Source organism: Bos indicus x Bos taurus, chromosome 1, assembly GCF_003369695.1.
Source record: "Bos indicus x Bos taurus breed Angus x Brahman F1 hybrid chromosome 1, Bos_hybrid_MaternalHap_v2.0, whole genome shotgun sequence".
NCBI lineage: Eukaryota > Metazoa > Chordata > Mammalia > Artiodactyla > Bovidae > Bos > Bos indicus x Bos taurus.
In genome coordinates, this window is record NC_040076.1 from 29,024,786 (window position 1) to 29,046,488 (window position 21,703).

Sequence of the window (21,703 nt, forward strand, 5' to 3'; positions counted from 1 at the left end):
GTCTGTGGAATTCTCCAGGTAAGAATACTGGAGTGGGTAGCCATTCCCTTCTCCAGGAAATCTTCCCAACATAGGGATCAAACCCAGGGCAGGTGGATTCATCAGCAGAGAATAAACTGAATAAAACCAAAGCAAATCCAAACTCCTTCAAGGACCTACAAGGCTTTACATGATCTAACAACCACCAAAATCTCGGGGTTTTCCTAAAAATATCCCTCGCCTACCATTCTGCATCTCTCTTGCCTACCTTTGAACACACCAAGCCCATTCCCCCACATGGACTTCACAATGCATTCTCCTCTCTGTTCACTCACCCCCCAGGGCTTCATATTGTACTTTACTTCATTCAAGTCTCTGTTTAAGTACTACCTCTTCAGAAATGGTTATCTTGACCACATTAAAAAAACAACTACAGTCAACATAACATTGAACACTTCTGCTGCTGCTAAGTCGCCTCAGTCGTGTCCAACTCTGTGCGACCCCATAGAAGGCAGCTCACTAGGCTCCTCTGTCCCTGGGATTCTCCAGGCAAGAATACTGGAGTGTGTTGCCATTTCCTTCTCCAATGCATGAAAGTGAAAAGTGAAAGTGAAGTCACTCAGTCGTGCCCGACTCCTAGCGACCCCATGGACTGGAGCCTACTAGGATCCTCCATCCATGGGATTTTCCAGGCAAGAGTACTGGAGTGGGGTGCCATCGCCTTCTCCCTTGAACACTTCTAGCTGACTTTATTCTTCCTCATGGTACTTGCTACTATTTGGGAATTTTATTTTGTATTGTTTTCCTTCCCTATAGAGAGGGCTCAGAGAGTTGGGGTCTTTTCTGTTTTTTTTTTTTTTTTTCTGCTTCCTTTCCAGGGTTGAGGAATATTGTGTACATAATAAGTACTCAAAAAATATTGTTAATTAATTTAGCTAATTCAGCACCTATGTGTGCCAGACTTATTTTTAATACATGATTCTAAGCAGATTACTTTATCATCAACATATGTGTACACAGCCCCCTACTCCTAACATTCATTTTTAAAAAGCATGGACATTTAGTGTTTATTTTATACACTATATTAGTCAATTTTAGTTGTGCTGTGATTATGAACTGTAGTTAAGAGCAAAAAATCAAGACATTCAATAGTCTATGACTAACTTGTTTAAAATTTTGGATTTTAGATGTCTGTACACACATGTATACAAACATGTACATAATAAGAAAACCCAAGACAAACATCTAGTGTACACTGATATAAACTAGTTAACATCTACAGACCAATATAATTCATAAACACATCCAACACAAGAATCAGATTTCTACTTTCTGCAGGATGTTAATAAATCCTTCACGAAGAGTGGATAAAAGGACCAAGCCTCCCTGTGACTTATTCCCAGTTTCTCTGAATTTCCTAGCTTTATGCTCAAATGACTGCAAAGGTTTACATTTCTTAAGGCAAACTTCTAGCTACAACCAGTTTTTTTTTTTTCTAAATACTGAAATAATCAGCACAGCAGGGAAATAAGCCAATCATTGGGAAGCAAAAAAGGAGAGAAAACCAAAGCTCTGCCCCCAGCAGACACAGACCCAGATCTTCCCCAGCCTCAGAACTTTAATCCCTCTTGTATTGAAAAAAAAAAAATGAGTGGAGAAAAGAGAAGGGAAGGGGAGGGGAAAAAGAAAGATTGCAAACAAACAAACAAATGTTTCTCTCCTGCCTCAATGAGAAACATTCTTAGGTCTTCACCATCTGTATTCACAGATGACTATCTAACTTAGACAACAGAGTATTTGGTTCTGAGTGGGGTTCTTAACTTTTGTATTGCCTATGTGTTAATATTTTATACCTGGTATGCCTGTGGCAAGTGGAGTCTATATAATAAGACTTTTAAAAAAAACATAGAGATAACTTTCTCTTAGCTCTTTGCAGAAAGTGATTAGCAAGAATTAAAAAAAAATTAAATCCATGACTTTTTAAATTTTTGGCTATCCTCTTTTAAATATAACAGAGTGCAAACTGCCAAATGTACAGCTGAGACCTATGAGAGAGACAGACAGATAAAGAGACGGATGGAAAGAGAGAGGACAAAGAAAAGAAGTCAGAGAAGAATAAAGGCAGCCAGTCAAATCTTTGATACGCTGATGATGGAAGAATGATACTAACGTTTTGTTTAAGTCAGTGTGAATCCTGAAGGAGGTTGTATTATTGCTTACTGTTTGAGAAAATAATGGTTAAAAAAAAGTTTCATTTCTCTAAAATATACACTATATAAATGTACTATTAATATATGTTGATGGGGGTTTGAGAATGATAAGAGATAAAAATGAAATATTTAAATAAACAATTAAAATGATAACACGCCCTACTCGACAAAGAGAAACCCACAGCTTGGAAGGAGTCATGATGCTGCTGCCAAGTCTCTTGTCGTGTCCGACTCTGTGCGACCCCAGAGACGGCAGCCCACCAGGCTCCCCCGTCCCTGGGATTCTCCAGGCAAGAACACTGGAGTGGGTTGCCACTTCCTTCTCCAATGCATGAAAGTGAAAAGTGAAAGTGGAGTCGCTCAGTCATGTCTGACTGTTCGCGACCCCATGGACTGCAGCCCACCAGGCTCCTCCGTCCATGGGATTTTCCAGGCAAGAGTGGGGTGCCATTGCCTTCTCTGAAGGAGTCATGCCTTGGATGCCAAAGAAAAAGCTATCCTAGTTCCATCCCCTAACTACCACGAGTTGCTGTCACTATCCTTTATCTCCTTTATCCCTCAAGACTAGAAAGTGTTTGACATACTTAGACACAAATTTGTTGAATGGATAAGCAAATGAATTAATACATTTATGTTTTTCTAAGGGTCTCAGAGTATAATTTGAGCATAAAGGGTCTTAAATTCTAAGGGATTAGTGAATATTTTTATTTTCTATTAAGAACACAAACTGCAAATAGGATTCATTACAAAAATGTAAAACCATCATTAACAATGATTATAATATAGAATTTGCAAAGGCACACTCAACAAAATATCTCCTAAAGATGAAATCAAAGGAAAAATAGGTAAGTCATCACTGTTTTAAAATATAAAATGCACATTTATGTGCAAATCTACCTACAGATTATGATAAATAAGTGAAGAATGAAGAGAGGAAGCCTTGAGCAAGGGGACACTCAAGAGAACTGATTTTAGACTGCTGCAGTTAAGAAGGGGCTTTTACACTGTGAACTGAAAAATAAATAGGAGCTGGCCAAACAAAGTGAATACTCCAGATGGAGGGAAAAGTGTACACAGAGGCCCCAAAGTGAGAAAAGCACCAGAGTGGCGAGAGATTAATGAACGAGAGGAAGAGTAAGTGAGGATGAGACTAGAGCCAGGTCCTTCAAAAATCTCGTAAGGCATGCTACGGTTTTGGGTTTGTTTTTCTTTTAAGTCTCTTGTAAGTGCACTGAAGTGCTTCAAGGTCAAAGAAATTTGAGAAATGAAGTACTATTGTGTAGCACTTACTTGAAGGTTCAAAATGCACATTAGCTAATTAAAGATTCCAAGCATTTCAACTAAAAAGAAATGTGTTGAGCTTGATTTAATTCGGGGTTTTCCAAATTTACTGGAGCACCACACATTCTTCATGTGATACACATTGTTATCCTCCTGAACCTTCCTCCCTGGTGGATCATTTCCTGAAGTAGTCACCTGGAACAATCTGTTGTGACAAACCTGAACGCCAATGTTACTTCATGAACAAAGTGAAATAACATTTCCTGTATCTGGGAATAAAAGGACATAAAATATTCAAAAAGTATTACTTCGTAGAGATAATTGGTTTCATTTTTACTCAGTTAAACAATTATTTGATAGTCTATTTTCTGGCAGGCTCTGCACTACTGTGCTAAGCAATGAGGTTACAAGGTGCACAAGACCTATGCCCTAATTTGAAACCCTTAGAAAAACATAAATGTATTAATTCACTTCCTTATTCATTCAACAAATTTGTGTCTAAGTCAAGCACTCTTCTAGTCTTGAGGGATAAAGGAGAACCAAGACAAGGGTATCTTTGCTTTGCTGCAGCTCATATTCTTGCTTGGTGTGAAAGTGAAAAGAGAAAGTGAAAGTTGCTCATTCGTGTCCAACTCTTTGTGACCCCATGGACTATACAGTCCATGGAATTTTCAGGCTAGAACACTGGAGTGGGTAGCCATTCCCTTCTTCAGGGGATCTTCCCAACCCAGGGATCGAACGCAGGTCTCCCACATTGCAGGCAGATTCTTTACCAGCTGAGCCACCAGAGAAACCCAAGAATACTGAAGTGGGTAGCCTGTCCCTTCTCCAGCAAATCTTCCCGACCCATGAATTGAACCAGGATCTCCTGCATTGCAGGCGGATTCTTTACCAGCCGAGCTAAAAAGTAAACTAAATAACACAATCCAAAAACTAGTATAGTAAACTACATATTAACATGAAAGAGAGCAGAGAGTGGAGGTAGATAATCAAATAAGAGCATTTAACACAGGACAGCAGGTAGGAAAGAGAAACTGGTTTTGAGAAATAATTTGCAAGGAATATAAAGAGAAACTGCAGTGGTTAGACGGATATATGTTCAGGTTTATATGATACATAAATTTGAGATCAACATAGACGCTGATGTGGAACAAGCCATGGAACAAGCCATAAGATAATAATAATTAATTCTTATTATGTGCCAGGAACTGTTCTAAGAACTTTACATATTTTTAATACTTCAAATCTCTCAGGAGTTCTATGAAGTAGGCTCTTTAATCATCATTTTAGAGATGGATGTGGGTACTAGAATATTTGAAATTATGTGTGTGGCTGGCATTATATTTCTTTTGAACAATGTTGTTCTTTATGCTTCTCAGAAGGACTATTGGGTTTCTATGTTGCACACTTATTTTGTGCATCCTTCACATATAATTCCCCATTTTTCCCCTACTGACCCCACTGGCCAGCAGCCTGGCAGCACAGCAGTCTCCAGGACCAAGCGGTCAGCAAGGAGAGCAGCACTGAGGCTTCTCTCGCCACCTCTAGGACCTGAACGTGCTCGTCCCTTCATTTTATCACTAAGCTCTCCAAATTATCTTCTTTTCCAGGAAATCTTAGATACTTCAATTCTGGAGAGGGCTGGAAAAAGAGAGATGGGCTATTTCTGGTAATCTTTCAGATAAAACCACACAAGCGAGTCAATGAGCCATGGCAGAAACCAGGAGAAAAAGCTTCATGTCAAGCAAAGCCCAGGCCAGATTAGTTTAAGGCAACACTTCTTAGAGGGAAAACATCAGGGCAGATGCTAGTCCAGACTGGGCTCCAAACAACAAACACTAAGGCCTGATACCCTTACCCATAGTCACTGTCACAACATCAATGGTCACGCAGAATAGAAAGAGATAGGAGACGCAGAGAACTAAGTAGGCCCTCTCCTGCCTGAGCTGATCTAGGCAGTGTTACAGCAAACAGCTTAGCCATTAACCCGAGAAAGTGTCACCTGAATCCATTATTGGGGAAAGCTGATTTAGAATTAACATCCTGAGACTAAAATACTGTCTTCCCGTCACAACAAAGCACCATAAAATATTCTAAGAAACAGATGTAATGGTCCCAGATTTAGAATGCGAAAGAGTCAGGGTAGTCAATTCAATAACTGTTGAATAAAATGCCTTCGGCACCTCAAACTCCTAAAAATAATAAGTAGAGGGACTCTGCTTATTCTGCATTGAGGGAGACAAAGTAGTCCACATAAAACAAATCTTCGCAGAAACTCTCCTTAAGATAAAGAGTTAACAGAAAACTTTAACTTAATCTCCAACATTTAAAAATTTAACATTTTAACAAAAATACTTTGAAATAATGTTTTACTTTTTCCTGGTGCCTAAAAAGACACTTTTGAATATGACTTAAAGTTTCTTTTGTTTTTTTTTAATGACTCATGTTCATTATGATCAATTATTATACTCCACTGCAGTCTAATGATGCCCAGAGGGACAATTACAGACAGTGGAACTGTTTGCTGCCGCACCTGAGTGCCCTTGCATAGCTGTGCTCACAGTGCTGGTTTCTGACTTTGATGGGCTTTCTATCGCTACCAATGCTCTTGGCCGTGATTTCTCAATACTGTTAGATTTTGATCACCACTGGTCATTTCCACAAATGTTCCTAATTTGGAGTTTCTACCAAGCAAACATTTTCATGTGTTTTTAAAGAATAGTGAGACCACGACAAAAATTTACAGCAATAATGACATGCACTGGGCTCACCAAAAAAATATTGCAATTACTTGCCTTCAAGCCTCTAAATATGCTTCAGAGGAATAGGTTGGCTAGTTAATCTGCCCACAAGAAGACTATAACAGTGCTGTGGCAATGATGGTGACAGAGGCGATTATCACAACTATAAACCAGACACAGGGAAAAGTGAGAGGCTCATTGTTGTTCAGTTGCTCAGTCATATCTGATGCGTTGCAACCCAATGAACTGCAGCACGTCAGGCTTCCCTGTCCTTTACCATATCCTGAAGTCAGTGAGACCATCGAACCATCTCATCCTCTGTTATCTCCTTCTCCTCCTGCCTTCTATCTTTCCCAGCATCAGAGTCTTTTCTAACAAGTCGGCTCTTCGCATTAGGTGGCCAAAGTATTGGAGCTTCAGCTTTAGCATCAGTCCTTCCAATGAATATTCAGGACTGATTTCCTTTAGGATAGACTGGTTTGATCTCCTTGCAGTCTAAGGGACTCTCAAGAGTCTTCATCAGCACCACAGTTTAAAAGTATCAATTCTTCAGTGCACAGCCTTCTTTATGGTCCAATACTCATATCCATACATGACTACTGGAAAATGACAACTTTCACTATACAGACCTTTGTCGGCAAAGTAATATCTCTGCTTCTTAACATGCTGTCTAGGTTTGTCATAGCTTTTCTTCCAAGGGGCAAGTGTCTTTTAATTTCATGGCTGCAGTCACCATCTGCAGTGATTTTGGAGCCCAAGAAAATAAAGTCTGTCACTGTTTCCATTGTTTCCCAATCTATCTGCCATGAAACAATGGGACCAGATGCCATATTCTTAGCTTTTTGAATACTGAGTTTTAAGCCAGCTTTTTCAATCTCCTCTTTCAACTTCATCAAGAGGCTCTTTAGTTCCCTTTTGCTCTCTGCCATAAGGGTGGTGTCATCTGCATCCCTAAGGTTACTGATATTTCTCCTGGCAATCCTAACTCCAGCTTGTGCTTCATCAGCCCAATGTTTCTCATGATGTACTCTGCATATAAATTAAATAATTAGGGTGACAATATACAGCCTTGACATACTCCTTTCCTAATTTGGAACCAATCCATTGTTCCATGTCCGGTTCTAACTGTTGCTTCTTGATCTGCATACAAGTTTCTCAGGGGGCAGGTAAGGTGGTCTGGTATTTCTATCTCTTGAAGATTTTTCCACAGCTGGTTGTGATCCACACAGTCAAAGGCTTTAACATAGTCAATGAAGGAGAAGTAGATGTTTTTCTGGAATTCTCTTGCTTTTTTTACGAGCCAGTGGATGTTGGCAATTTGATCTTTAGTTCCTCTTCCTTTTCTAAATCCAGTTTGTACATCTGGAAGTTCTTGGTTTGCGTACTGTTGAATTCTAGCTTGGAAGGACTTTGAGCTTTACTTTGCTAGCCTGTGAAATGAGTGCAATTTTGTGGTAGTTTGAATTTTCTTTAGGATTGCTTTTCTTTGGGATTGGAATGAAAACAGACCTTTTCCAGTCCTGTGGCCACTGCTGAGTTTTCCAAATTTGCTGGCATATTGAGTGCAGCACTTTAAAAGCATCATCTTTTAGGATTTGAAATAGTTCAGGTGAAATGCCATCACTTCCACTAGGTTTGTTCATAGTGACTCTTCCTAAGGCCCACTTGACTTCACTCCAGGACGTCTGGCTCTAGGTGAGTGATCACCACCATGGTTATCCAGGTCAATAAGATCTTTTTTGTATAATTCTTCTATGTATTCTTACCACCTCTTCTTAATATCTTCTGCTAGGTCCATACCATTTCTGTCTTTTATTGTGCCCATCTTTGTATGAAATGGGCTTCCCTTATGGCTCAGTTGGTAAAGAATCCGCCTGTAATGCGGGAGGCCTGGGTTTAATCCCTGGGTTGGGAAGAGCCCCTGGAGCAGGGAAAGGCTATCCACTCCAGTATTCTGGCCTGGAGAATTCCATAGACTGTATAGTTGATGGGGTCACAAAGAGTGGACAGGACTGAGTGACTTTCACTTTCACTTTTTGCAAGAAATATTACCTTGGTATCACTAATTTTCTTGAAGAAATCTCTAGTCTTTCCCATTCTATTGTTTTCTTCTATTTCTTTGCATTGATCACTTAGGAAGGCTTTTTTATTTCTCTTTGCTATTCTTTGGAACTCTGCATTCAGATGGGTATGTCTTTCCTTTTCTCCTTTGCCTTTCACTTCTCTTTTTTCTCAGCTATTTGTTAAGGCCTCCTCAGACAACCACTTTGCTTTTTTGCATTTCTTTTTCTTGAGGATGGTCTGTCCTCTAGCATTTAGTCTGTCACTAAATCTTTACAGTCACACAAAGGAGATACAACTAAAATCTTATTTTATAGATAAGAAAATTAAACTTAGAAATGTTAACTAACCTGGTTTTGGTTACATGCTAAGTGGTGGAAATAGTATTTGAACCCAGCAGACCTCTACCCATTCTGTATAATTCCTCCAAAAGTCAATAACTACATTTATATATTTTTAAAGAAATTACTTAAAACCTAGATGCAATTAAAATAAAAAAGCTACCGAATCTTAACTCTGTCCATTTCTTCAGTGAATGTTAATTTTGATTCATTTAACTTGATCTTAAAAGGCACTTATTTTATTGATTCATTGGCTACTTAAAATGAAAGAGATGCTAACATAATTCTGCTGAGTGACAGTATCACACAAGTTTAGGTCGATAAAATTATGACTGCTAATGCAAAGAAAGTTGAATTACGATGTTGTGTTCAAACTGTGATGTCTTATTATCATATCTGACTCAGTATCTAATTTACTACTTAATTTTAGAGGTTTTATAGAATCTGAAACTCTCTCAACCTAAGGCCCATCTCAGAGTCCACAGATAGCCCTGGTGGCCCAGAGATTGTTATCAATCCCAAACTTTTGTTCGCTTAGTCTGCACAATAACTTCAAAAATATAAAGTAATTGCAGACAAGAAATTAGCCTCTAATTAAAATAAATTTAAATTTAAAAAATAAAAAGGAAATTCACATCTAAAATTCATTCCCATTTTGTGAAATGAAAAAAAAAATGGGAATGTTTCATATAAAATGTGGGCTTCTGACTATACTCAAAGAACTGGAAGATGTGGCTTCACGGGTCACGTTCTCACATGGTAATCATTATCAGGAGCTTGGAACGGCAGCTCCTTCAGACAGGACCTATTTGTTCCGGGTTGCCAAGACTGCCACCTGCTCTGCTTCCCTCAGCAGTGACTGAGGTATGGCTGGTTTGTGACTTGAGACCTGCTTTCACCTTTAGTAAACATCTGAAAGTACAACTCTAAACTCTTCATAATATTCTACATATAGTACTTCATGCATTTCCAATGATGTTATTTTATATAGTTTAAACAACTACTCTGTGGCACATAAATATTATTATTATTATTATGAGCTCTTCATATATGAAACTCAGATTCAAGTGTTAAACAGCCTGCTTTGAGATCAGAGAGATAAAGGTCATTTAATTCTAAAATCACTGATGTCAAATCTTTTATATCTATACTATAATTAGTATTTATTATTAACATCATCATTGTGGCTGGAAGTATCATTGACAGCTTTCTTCAGTGAACAGAGTTCTAAAGAGTAGGTGTGCTGTGCTGTGCTCAGTCGTGTCTGCCTCTTTGCGACCCCATGGACGTAGCCTGCCAGGCTCCTCCGTTAATGGGGATTCTCCAAGCAAGAATACTGGAGTGGGTTGTCATTTCCTCCTCCAGGGGATCTTCCTGACCCAGGAATTGAACCCAGGTCTCCCACATTGCAGGCAGATTCTTTACTGTCTGAGCCACCAGGGAAGTCCAAAGAATAGGTAACCCTACCAAACTGATACTCTGCAGTGTCACTTTCATGGTAAGAAAATTTGATGTTGAAAAGTTTAAGAGACAGATAGTGCTTTACTTAAATTGTAATCTATAGGAAACAATAAATTATTAACTTTACTTCCACATTTAATATATAACAAATAAATCACTAAATTCAAAAAATTAACAAGTTATTACTATCTTTTTCAAATGCAAAATGGTGGTAAGTGAAACAGAGAAAAATGAGGCAGGGACAGAAGATGGGAAATGGCAAAAGATGGGAGGAGACACTGTATATCAGGTGGTTAGAGAAGAAAGTTCAATAAGGTACGCAAGGCACCTAATGCCTTTAAATTGAATGACCCTTCATAAAGGCTACCACTCTAATCATCATGCACTTCCCTGCTGGCTCAGTTGTAAAGATCCACCTGCACTGCAGGAGACCCAGGTATGATCCCTGGGTTGGGAAGATCCCCTGGAGAAGGAAATGGCTACCCACTCCAGTACTCTTGCCTGGGAAATCTCACAGATGAAGGAGCCAGGCTGACCACAGTCTGTCTATAGAGTTGTAAAGAGTCAGATGCTACTGAGCACACATACACATACACTAACAGGTAGAGGGTTTTTTTAGCGGTAATAAAATTTTTCTAGAATTGATTATGGTCATGGTTGCACAGCTCTGTGGCTAGACTCAAGGCACTGGAACTGCACACTTTAAGTAGGTTCATGGTATGTGGACTCTAGTATTCTTGCCTGGAGAATTCCATGGACAGAGGAGACTGGCAGACTACAGTTCATGGGGTCACAAAGAGTCAGACATGACTGAATGACTAACACTTTCTTTTCACTTTCATAATCTTCATGATCATCATCGCTTACAGAGACCAGGTGACCCATTAGAGAGTTAGTTGGCCTCATTTGCCATCTCTACACAATGCTAAGAATAGGCATATCTCTTAGAAAAGTTGGCTGTTACGCCGTTTTGTTTCCAAAAGAATTAACAGAAAATGTCAACTATAAGTTCTCTTGAGTTTTACTAATTCTTGTGGCAGAGAGAAGTTTGAAATGCTACTCGAGAAAAGGTCTAATCTTGGGGAGATATTTTAAGCTGGAAAGAGACAATGAAAGAAATCCTGATGCTGATGGCTTGTCTTACTAACAGTGAAAGAAAAAGAAGATAGAGTGAAGACCAAATAGAGAAATCTCACCATCACAAAATGTGGATGGGAAATTCAGAAGTTAGAGAAAAATACATCTGATCACTGATCCAAATGAATGGCAGTAGGGGAGACCCTCAAAAAATAAATAATTTTTATGTTGCTGATAAATATGTGTCCTTCCAAAATTTTAAGAGATATCTATACTTTCTGAAAATAACCGGCTTGCTATAACATGGGTTATTTATCAGCAGCATTACACTAAGGAAATCATTCAGCTAGGAAACCATGAAATACCTCTTCATAAGTTCAAAACTGCTAGTCCATAACCTGGAAAAGAGACATGCTTAAACAAGTTGTTTTGGTACACACAGATAAAAACAGAAAAATTGATTTTTTTTTTTTCACATTGCACCTGATTGTTTAAAAAGGTCATAAGAAAAAAAAATAAATAAAAAGGTCATAAGAAAAACCGAGATATTATCATTGACTTGAGAAAATTCCCAGACTTAAATGAACAACCATTGAATAGGGACTTTCAGACCATTTTCACAAGCATGTACCCATACCTGAAGTTTAAAAAGCTGCTTCTAGAGGCATGCTCGATATTTTCAAATTTAAGGTAAATTACCAAGAACAGTCCTATGTTAGAGTGAGTTTGCATTTAAGAAGGTCAGTGTTATGAGTAAGACCTAAATACTCAAGATATTTTCAGGATATCCCTGTGTACTTAAATTTTAGACTTGTGGGAATAAATGAGGCAGATAATACCAAGCACAAAGTTTATACAAAGACTGTAAATCCTTACTCCAGTGCTGTGCTCTGCATCAATAGAAACCTTTCTGCAAAGCTGAATAATCTCATAAACCCTGTGAGAGAAGTTATATTTCTACCATTCAAACTCAAATCCAGACAGATTAGATTGATATAGCAACTTTCTTAATCTCTTGTACAAAAGAGAATTAGTCTGTCTGCATTTTGAATCTGACTCTACCTTCTTTGAAATAGTACATTTAACCAGTTTCCTTAATCAAGGTGAAATAAGGAAGAGTTACTAAAAAGAAGAGAAAAATACTATAAAAGAAGAAAACAGAATTTTTATGAGACATCCAGCATTATTAAAAATAATTCTGTGAAATTTTAATATTCTTAATGATAGGCTGCATAAGTTACTGTTTACTTTTAATTGCCTGATTACCTTTGGAATAGCTAGCTGTTTGCTAAATTGATGTCCAAAATTGTCTTTAAATCATCTGTGATTTGCTTTTTATATTGAACAGGACAGGTATTTGTCTAAAACAATATTGTACTACTTCAATTTTAAAAAATACTAAATGTTCTGAAACCTATCCTAAGAAATTAAACTTATACTTTCTTTAAGGGTTTTGTGCTAAATATTAATAAAATATATGAAAACTATTGTCTCCTTAAAGATAGGACATAGGGTATATACTTACGAACTCTATTTTAAAAAATCACTCAATAAATTTATGCATAAATTGATCAGAAAAAAGTTTATTTTGCTTAAAAAAAAACTTTGATGTTAACCTTAATTTACCTAAGCAATTTACAAAAACGTGTAAACTTTTTTGACTGTATGCTTTATCAGTAGTAACTTTTTAGCACACTCCTCCATGTACGTATTTACTTTTCAGCATAAATATATGCCACGTTAGTAATGTGCTAATAAATACACAAAAAGAAACTAATTTTAAAATAAAGATAAAATAGTCAATATCTGGTTAAACTTAAAACCACTTTGATATGTGATTTTAATGCTTATCCTGGCTATAATAGCTCTCTAAAATAGATATATCTATGTGATATTACATAGATATAAATGAAAGAAAATCAATGGCTATCTTTATTAAATTATAAAACTTATTTCTTCCAACTCATTCCACTATCTACCATCTTTCATGAAATATGAGTTATATATCTCATTTTCCCTGAAGTTAGTCAAGTGGTTTTGCCAATTAACCACAAGGTGATTCATTTATATTTATAATTATAACCAATGGGTTTAAGATAAACTAAAATTGGGACAATTTTAGAAGCTTGGCAAAAAATGCTCTGAGATACATGTGTATGCACATCAAACTTTCTTTATGACTGAAATTATGTGTGGTAATAAAAGCACAAAGATGGAAATTTTTTCTTGCTATTTTGCCCCAAATGATTTCCCCATAGCTAAACTTTCTTTGAAAGCAGCTATTTCAAATTAGTTGTTAAAATGTCACCTATACCCTGAAGGGAGTTATTTTTTATATTTGTTTATTCCCTAACTTCTGATAAGCATATGTGCAGAAATTTCAAGCATATATATCAATGTATCCTATATGAAGCTAAAACTTTTTCATATACCTGTTTTTAACAGCAGTTGAACACATTTACCTTCTTCATGCTGTTTTTCTGTGTTACTGTGGCCACTTTTTTTTTTTTTGTGGCCACTTTTATTACTAAAAAAAGAGCAATCATTTCACTTGATGGTCTGTGGCTTTTTGTTCTTTGCTTTTCAAAAAAAAATCACAGAATAGTATATGACTTTAAAGTTTTCTTTAAAAAAAAATTAGAGATTTGCATTCATGTCCTGGATGCATAGCTTTTAAATATCCTGCTAGTCATCATGATGTCATATACTCATTAATTAATATATCAAAGTACAGAGTACAAAGCAAAGTCACTCAGTCGTGTCCGACTCTTTGCGATCCCACAAACTGTAGCCTACCAGGCTCCTCCGTCCATGGAATTTTCCAGGCAAGAGTACTGGAATGGGTTGCCATTCATTTCCTTCTCCAAGGGATCTTCCCAACCCAGGGATTGAACCTGGGTCACCCACATTGCAGGCAGACTCTTTACTGTCTGAGCTACCAGGGAAGACTAATTAATATATCAATGCAAAGTAATTCTTAAATTAAGATTTATCATTAATAACTGATTTAGTCATGATGTAATATAAAAATGGGCTTCCCTGGTGGCTCAGCGGTAAAGAATATGCCTATCATGCAAAAGATGCATCCAGGAGATGCAGGTTCGATCCCTGGGTCAGGAAGATCCCCTGGAGAAGGAAATGGCAACCCATTCCACTATTCTTCCATGGGAAATCCTGGGTCAGAAAGATCCCCTGGAGAAGGAAATGGCAACCCATTCCACTATTCTTGCATGGGAAATCCTATAGACAGAGTAGCCTGGCAAGCTACAGTCCATGGGGTTGCAAAAGAGTTGGACATAATAAATGCAATTCACTATGTTAACAAATTAAAAAAGAAACACCACATAAGATATCACAGAATATTTAAGATCCAAATATCCACTCTCGGCAGAGATGGTCCCCACAAATTTCCTTCCACATTCTAACTTGTGGAAAGGACCTAGAAAGAAGTAAAAGACCAAATAATACTATAGTGTCTATACTAAAGGCTATTTTATTCTATGTAGTTAGGACCCTAAAAGATCAAACTAGATTCACTTTTATTTCTGAAAGGAACTTTAATAACTCAAGATAAGAGTAGAGCGTCTTCCTGCCTAATAGTTGTCACATTACAAACTCATGCTGACAGAAATATGATTACATTACTTTTGTACCTAAATGTAAGGTTCTAGGGGAAAAAAAAAAAAGAGCATTAGCTCTACTATGCTATCTCCTTTGAGATTCATATCTTATCTTTGAAGGAAATACTCAAGAAAGAAACTATTTTCATCTAGTGCTTTCGTAAAGGTTAAGATATAATAATTGTTTAAGCTCCACAAATGTGCAGTTGTCTTCGAAATTTTATCAAGTGCATTTACATAGTGCCAGACACATATGCAAAAAATAGAATTTAAAACTGAAACCATTAAATGATATCCATTATTTCTCATTCCAGAAACTTCTGAAACTTATAGGGGACAGATTTATCAAGAAGTTCTCTTTACCAACTAAAGAAAGAACAAGCCAGTCTCTGTTATGAACTGTCATTAGCAATTTAGCAGAGCTAGAAGGCAGTTCAGCCGAGTAGACAGAAAATTAAAACATGGGCAGCTCCTGATTGGAAATTTATTCATAGCAGGTAATGAAATAGCACAGTCAGGATCTCTGGTATTACTCAGAGTGAGAGATTTAATTCTGGTAACTCTGATGATGGCACTTGAATCAGAAATTATAAGTGGTGACAGGTTGTGACATATAGACAGGATGAAATGAGCATCAGCAACATATCTCTGTAGAAACTGATTCGACATAAGATCAACTTTTCCAAACAGTAAATATGATAATTTCAAAAATTATTCCAATTTCTCAAAAATTATTCCAAGTTTTCAAAAAAGAGGCTTATTAGGATCATAGGTTAACCATTAACCCTTTTTATATCTACTTTTTAATGGAGTATAATATTTATCAACACATTGATATATGGAGTATATTATCTCCATATACTCACAGATAAGGGGTGAAAAATGCCCTGTCTTTTAAAACATGAAGTATAAATATAATTGCTGATTTCATCTGGATAATAAACAAACTAAAAATTATAAACAAGTCGCTATCCTAAGTATATAGTAATAGCAAAAGTTTGCGTTTTCCTGTGATCATATGGATGAAACATGTAGCTCAGCTGGTAAAGAATCTGCCTGCAATGCAGGAGACCCTGGTTTGATTCATGGGTCAGGAAGATACTCTGGAAAAGGGATAGGCTACCCACTCCAATATTCTTGGGCTTCTGTCATGGCTCAGTGGGTAAAGAGTCCACCTGCAATACAAGAGACCTGGGTTTGAACTCTGGGTTGGGAAGATCCCCTGGAGAAGGGAATGGCTACCCACTCCAGTATTCTGGCCTGGACAATTCCATGGACTGTATAGTCCATGGTGTCACAGAGAGTTGGACATGACTGAGCGACTTTCCCTTCCCTACATTCATGAAAAGAATACTCATTAAGTACAGCCACATACAAACAATGTTATTTGCATTTATAAATAATAATCATTAATATTCTGGATTTCCTATGCCTTTTTATATTTTCTAATTAACAAAAATGACATTATTACTTTTATATTGATTGTATTTTTTTTGAAAATTAACTATTTCAGACAAACTCTCTACATATAGCTGAGAAAAACAATAATATTTTCACATAGACAGTTATTTTAATATATCTCTTTTGAATTTGTGAAATGGCATATTTACTGTGTATGGATAAAATGTGTTAGATGTGGAAATTTGTGAAATTTTACCATAAAATTCTGATACTTCTAACAGTGAAATGAAAGGATACACTCCCCCAAATCTGTAACTGTTTGGACAATAACTTGCAGCAGAAATGATGCTGTGTCTGCTTCCAGACCTAGACCATAACAAGGAAAAGAGGAGAGATGTCACACTGACCTATGCCCCAACTGCAGATCTAAAAGTAAAATAATCAACTGCCCTTATCTGGAGTCACTGCACTGTGGGCAGGCTTGTTAAGCAGAAGTAAACAACCAAAAGAGCAAAGGACTTTAATCATGAATGCTGATTATTAAAACAGTTTTCACATGACACCAAAACAATGTTATATTACATATGCTATAACTAATGAGATGGGGCTTCCCTGGTGGCGTGGACAATAAAGAATCTGACTGCAATGCAGGGGACCAGGGTTTGAACCCTGAGGTGGGAAGATCCCCTGGAGAAGGGAATGGCAACCCACTCCAGTATCCTTGCCTGCAGAATTCCCTGGACAGAGGAGCCTGGCGGGCTACAGTCCATTGGTTTGCAAGACTCCAACATGACTGAGTGACTAACACTTTCCAACTAGTCAGAATAGAAGGAAGAGAATGTAAAACTATACAAGAGACATAAGAGATGTGGGTTTGATCTCTGGGTCAGGAAGATACCCTGTAGGAGAGCATGGAAACCTACTCCAATATTCTTGCCTGGAGAATCCAAAGGACGGAGCAGCCTGGCGGGCTATAGTCCATAGGGTCACAAAGAGTCGAACATGACTGAAGCAACTTAGCATGCATGCATTGAGAAAATAATTCAAAGATAAGAATCCTGGAATCTTTAGCATGTTATAAATTGACAAACCTAAATATTACATCATGAGAAATGCTGGGCTGGAAGAAGCACAAGCTGGAATTAAGATTGCCGGGAGAAATATCAACCACCTCAGATATGCAGATGACACCACCCTTATGGCAGAAAGTGAAGAGGAACTAAAAAGCCTCTTAATGATAGTGAAAGTGGAGAGTGAAAAAGTTGGCTTAAAGCTCAACATTCAGAAAACGAAGATCATGGCATCTGGTCCCATCACTTCATGGCAAATAGATGGGGAAACAGTGGCAGACTTTATTTTGGGGGGCTCCAAAATCACTGCAGATGGTGACTACAGCCATGAAATTAAAAGACGCTTACTTCTTGGAAGGAAAGTTATGACCAACCTACATAGCATATTCAAAAGCAGAGACTTACTTTGCCAACAAAGGTCCGTCTAGTCAAGGTTATGGTTTTTCCTGTGGTCATGTATGGATGTGAGAGTTGGACTGTGAAGAAGGCTGAGCGCCGAAGAATTAATGCTTTTGAACTGTGGTGTTGGAGAAGACTCTTGAGAGTCCCTTGGGCTGCAAGGAGATCCAACCAGTCCATTCTGAAGGAGATCAGCCCCGGGATTTCTTTGGAAGGAATGATGCTAAAGCTGAAACTCCAGTACTTTGGCCACCTCATGCGAAGAGTTGACTCACTGGAAAAGACTCTGATGCTGGGAGGGATTGGGGGCAGGAGGAGGACGGGACGACAGAGGATGAGATGGCTGGATGGCATCACTAACTCGATGGACGTGAGTCTAAGTGAACTCCGGGAGTTGGTGATGGACAGGGAGGCCTGGCATGCTGCGATTCATGGGATCCCAAAGAGTTGGACACGACTGAGCGACTGAACTGAACTGAAATATTATAGAATTATTTGTGTGAATTTGTATTTAGCTTTTTAAAAATTTGGCTTTGTAGGATTTATCTATGTTGTTTAATGATGTTGTAACTAAAAGCATAAATCTATATAGAAAATACTAATACTATAAAAATTAGAGGATTTAACATTTGAAATAAACAAAATATTTGAATTATAGAAATATATTTTGAATGGAACTATATTTACAAAAGTCTAAGCCTACATGACGTAACAAAACCAAAAAAAAAATCATAAGAAAAAAAATAACAAACTAAAATCATATATTATATTTACCAAAAGTAAGCACTTGATAAAGATAATAGTTAATTCAATGAAGAAGAAAATAAGTATTAAATTAAGGTTTAAATATGTCTTAATTTCAATACCAGAAAAGTTTTAAAGACAGTTATGTATAATTCCTTTTCCTTAAAAAACCGGATAACTTTAAATGGACTTTGAGAGCTCAAGATACAGAAAAAATACAGTATAATACATATTTTAATAAAATAAAGTATCATTACATAGAAATCCACCTACTGAATGTATTTCTTTTCAAGATTCAGTTCCACACCAAAATTGTTTCAAAACATAAAAACTTAAAAATTTAGTGTACTTCTCTGATAAGACACAGTTCTACAGGATAGAGTCAACACTTATTCATCCAAATATGAAACGGAAAGCTTCATTAGTTGTATTTCTCGTTCACATTCTACTTTTAAAATATTTACTCAATAATGAAATTAAGAGTTGTATCATAGAATTAACATAGGTTCAGTCCTTTTTTTACTTATTATAAATCTGTAATATAAAAAACAATGTTCAATAAGATGACACAAATACAATTCCCTTTACAGAGGGAATTGTATTAGTCCCAAAACTCTGCCTCCTTTTATAATGAAAAACCTGAGATCTAGAATGATTAATTTGTACCAGAGTGAAACTAGGCCTGGAACCCTGCCACCTGCTTCTGCCACTTGTGTCTTTTCTCATATATTATGCTTCTTCATCTGACATGAGTGATTCCTATACGGCTACAAAATACAAAATAACGCCTGGTATTAAGAGTGAAGCAAAACAACTTCTTCCTTGTAAAGTCATCTAATTTATGTTCAAAAATTAGAATTTTTCATTTTATCCAAGTATTTGCTGAAGCAGTTTTCTACCCTTTTGGTTTTCCATATGTGTGGTTATTTATTTGTGGTGTAACATCCAACAGAAAATTCATTAAATTCTTTCAGAAATATTATTTAAAAGTTAGTTATACATTACTTGACACCCTGCCACTTTTAATATACCTGAAAACATATTTTCATTATATTTTCACTTATGATAAAAGATGGATACAAATTGATAGTATTTCTAAGTTTAAAAACTTTTACCATATTTTGGAATTTAGATTTAATCACTCAAAAACCCTTCTAATTAGATGGCAAGTCAGAGATATGTTTTAATCTTAAGAAACTGAGCACTAAGCCTTAGTTTATTATCTGAAAGATGGTCATAACAATAGTACTTACTACATATAAGTAGAGTTGTTGTGCATAATAAATAAAATATGTAGCTGCTGCTGCTGCTAAGTCGCTTCAGTGGTGTCCGACTCTGCGCGACCCCATAGATGGCAGCCCACCAGGCTCTGCCATCCCTGGGATTCTCCAGGCAAGAACACTGGAGTGGGTTGCCATTTCCTTCTCCAATGCATGAAAGTGAAAAGTGAAAGTGAAGTCGCTCAATCGTGTCCACCTCTGAGCAACCCCATAGACGGGAGCCCACCAGGCTCCTCTGTCCACGGGATTTTCCAGGCAAGAGTACTGGAGTGGCTAATATATCTAAAACACCTGGCACCATACCTGACGTATTACATACTACTGTTAGTTGTTCATAGAGTTTAACTGCTATTAAAAACATGATACTATTAAGATCCTGCTGCAATCAAAAACATCAGTAATATTTAGATGGCAAAACATAAAGTATTTTTAGTAGTCTACTTAAAACAATGTGTATTTTTCAATTAAAAGGCAATTTTCTATGTTTAATTCAAACTGATACAGTGTTCTTTAGATAATAAAGAAAATTCACATTAAACTTTTAAGTGGCAATATAACCAATATATGTTAAATAGCATGTGATTTGTAAAACTGAAAGTTAGTGCAACTTACCACTAATACATGTGCTAATCAAAACAAGGTAGATTCAGTGTATGATAAACATTTCTCATAAAATGTTTTTAAAAGTTAAGAAACTAAATACCAGTGACAGAGTACACATACAATGAATTTGGTAAAACTCCTTGAATTATTTTTCGAACAAATAAGACATTTCCATATTATATGTACATACCTGGCGTAGGCAAATAACCGACTATCCCATAGAAGATGAGTCCCTCTAGGTCCATAATGAAAGTAACAGGATTCAGTCCCGTCAAACATATTTAGTCCATCTTCTGAATTTTTTGAGGCATGGCTGTGTACCACATCTAAGAGCACTGTAATACCCATGGAATGGGCTGTATCAACCAGTTCTTTCAGCTCTTCAGGAGTTCCATAACGGCTGAAGGTAAAAGAGACAGTAAAAACAAGATCACATCATATTTAAAGGAAACAACCAATTCTTTATTGACAATCACTTGTTTTACCAGAACAGTACTAGATACTTCAAATATGCAAATGTAGTATGATATATTAGACACAGGTCAAAGTTGCTTAATATTTCCTATCAGGCATTTTTATAAGCATTTAATAAAAAATAATCTGACTAATAACTGTAAATTTATAACCCAATAAAAATTCACATTTTGAGTAGGCAGATAGTAAAATTCCCCTTTTCCATACTCAGAGCTTCTGATTTCCATTGCCAAGGCTAATTGGTTTAAGAGGCATGGTCATTCCTGTCTATATACCTGGCCATCCCTTTGTGTATGCATGGTTGGGGTTGTGGAGTTCTTAGAATATTTCTTTGAATATCCTTAGTGGCTTAATTGAGGCCATCTCTCCTGCACTTACTTATTCCCAGACTGGAACACCCCAAGTACCAGTGGACCCTGTCACCACCCAAGTAGGAAAGATGGGCAGTTCACATGTACATGGATTTGTGTTAAAAATGGTTTTCCAGTCTGTGAAATAGGAAACAAAACTCACTACCTAGAGGAAGGCTTTTTTGAACCTTTGTAAAGTCTCAGTATTGCAGTCAATCATAGCATCAGGGCTTCCCTGATGGTTCAGCTGGTAAAGAATCCGCCTGCAGTGCAGGAGACCCCGGTTCAATTCCTGGGTTGGGAAGATTCACTGGAGAAGGGAGAGGCTACCCACTCCAGTACTCTGGCCTAGAGACTTCCATGGACTGTATAGCCCATGGGGTCACAAAGAGTCAGACAAAACTGAGCAACTTTCACTTCACATCATAGTATCAACTTTTGCCTTTTAAATAAGTAATCATGCTTGTGATGAATTGATTTCTGTCTCTCTTCATCATGACCTACTGCACTATCTAATTTTGTTCTTTCCAAAAGCTTTAGGGGCTTGCAAGATGGCACTAGTGGTAAAGAACCAACATGCCAATGCTGGAGACATAAGAGATGTGGGTTTT

The 21,703-nt window shown here is 37.0% G+C and overlaps 1 protein-coding gene across 1 annotated transcript in view; it reads right to left on the reverse strand.

Moving 5' to 3' along the window:
* The window catches only part of GBE1 (1,4-alpha-glucan branching enzyme 1), a 321,456-nt gene that overhangs the window by 140,456 nt on the left and 159,297 nt on the right, over positions 1 to 21,703 (reverse strand). The window contains exon 7 of the mRNA XM_027551221.1: positions 20,459 to 20,668. Coding sequence (XP_027407022.1) covers positions 20,459 to 20,668 — 210 coding nt within the window. The remainder of the gene's footprint in view (positions 1 to 20,458; positions 20,669 to 21,703) is intronic.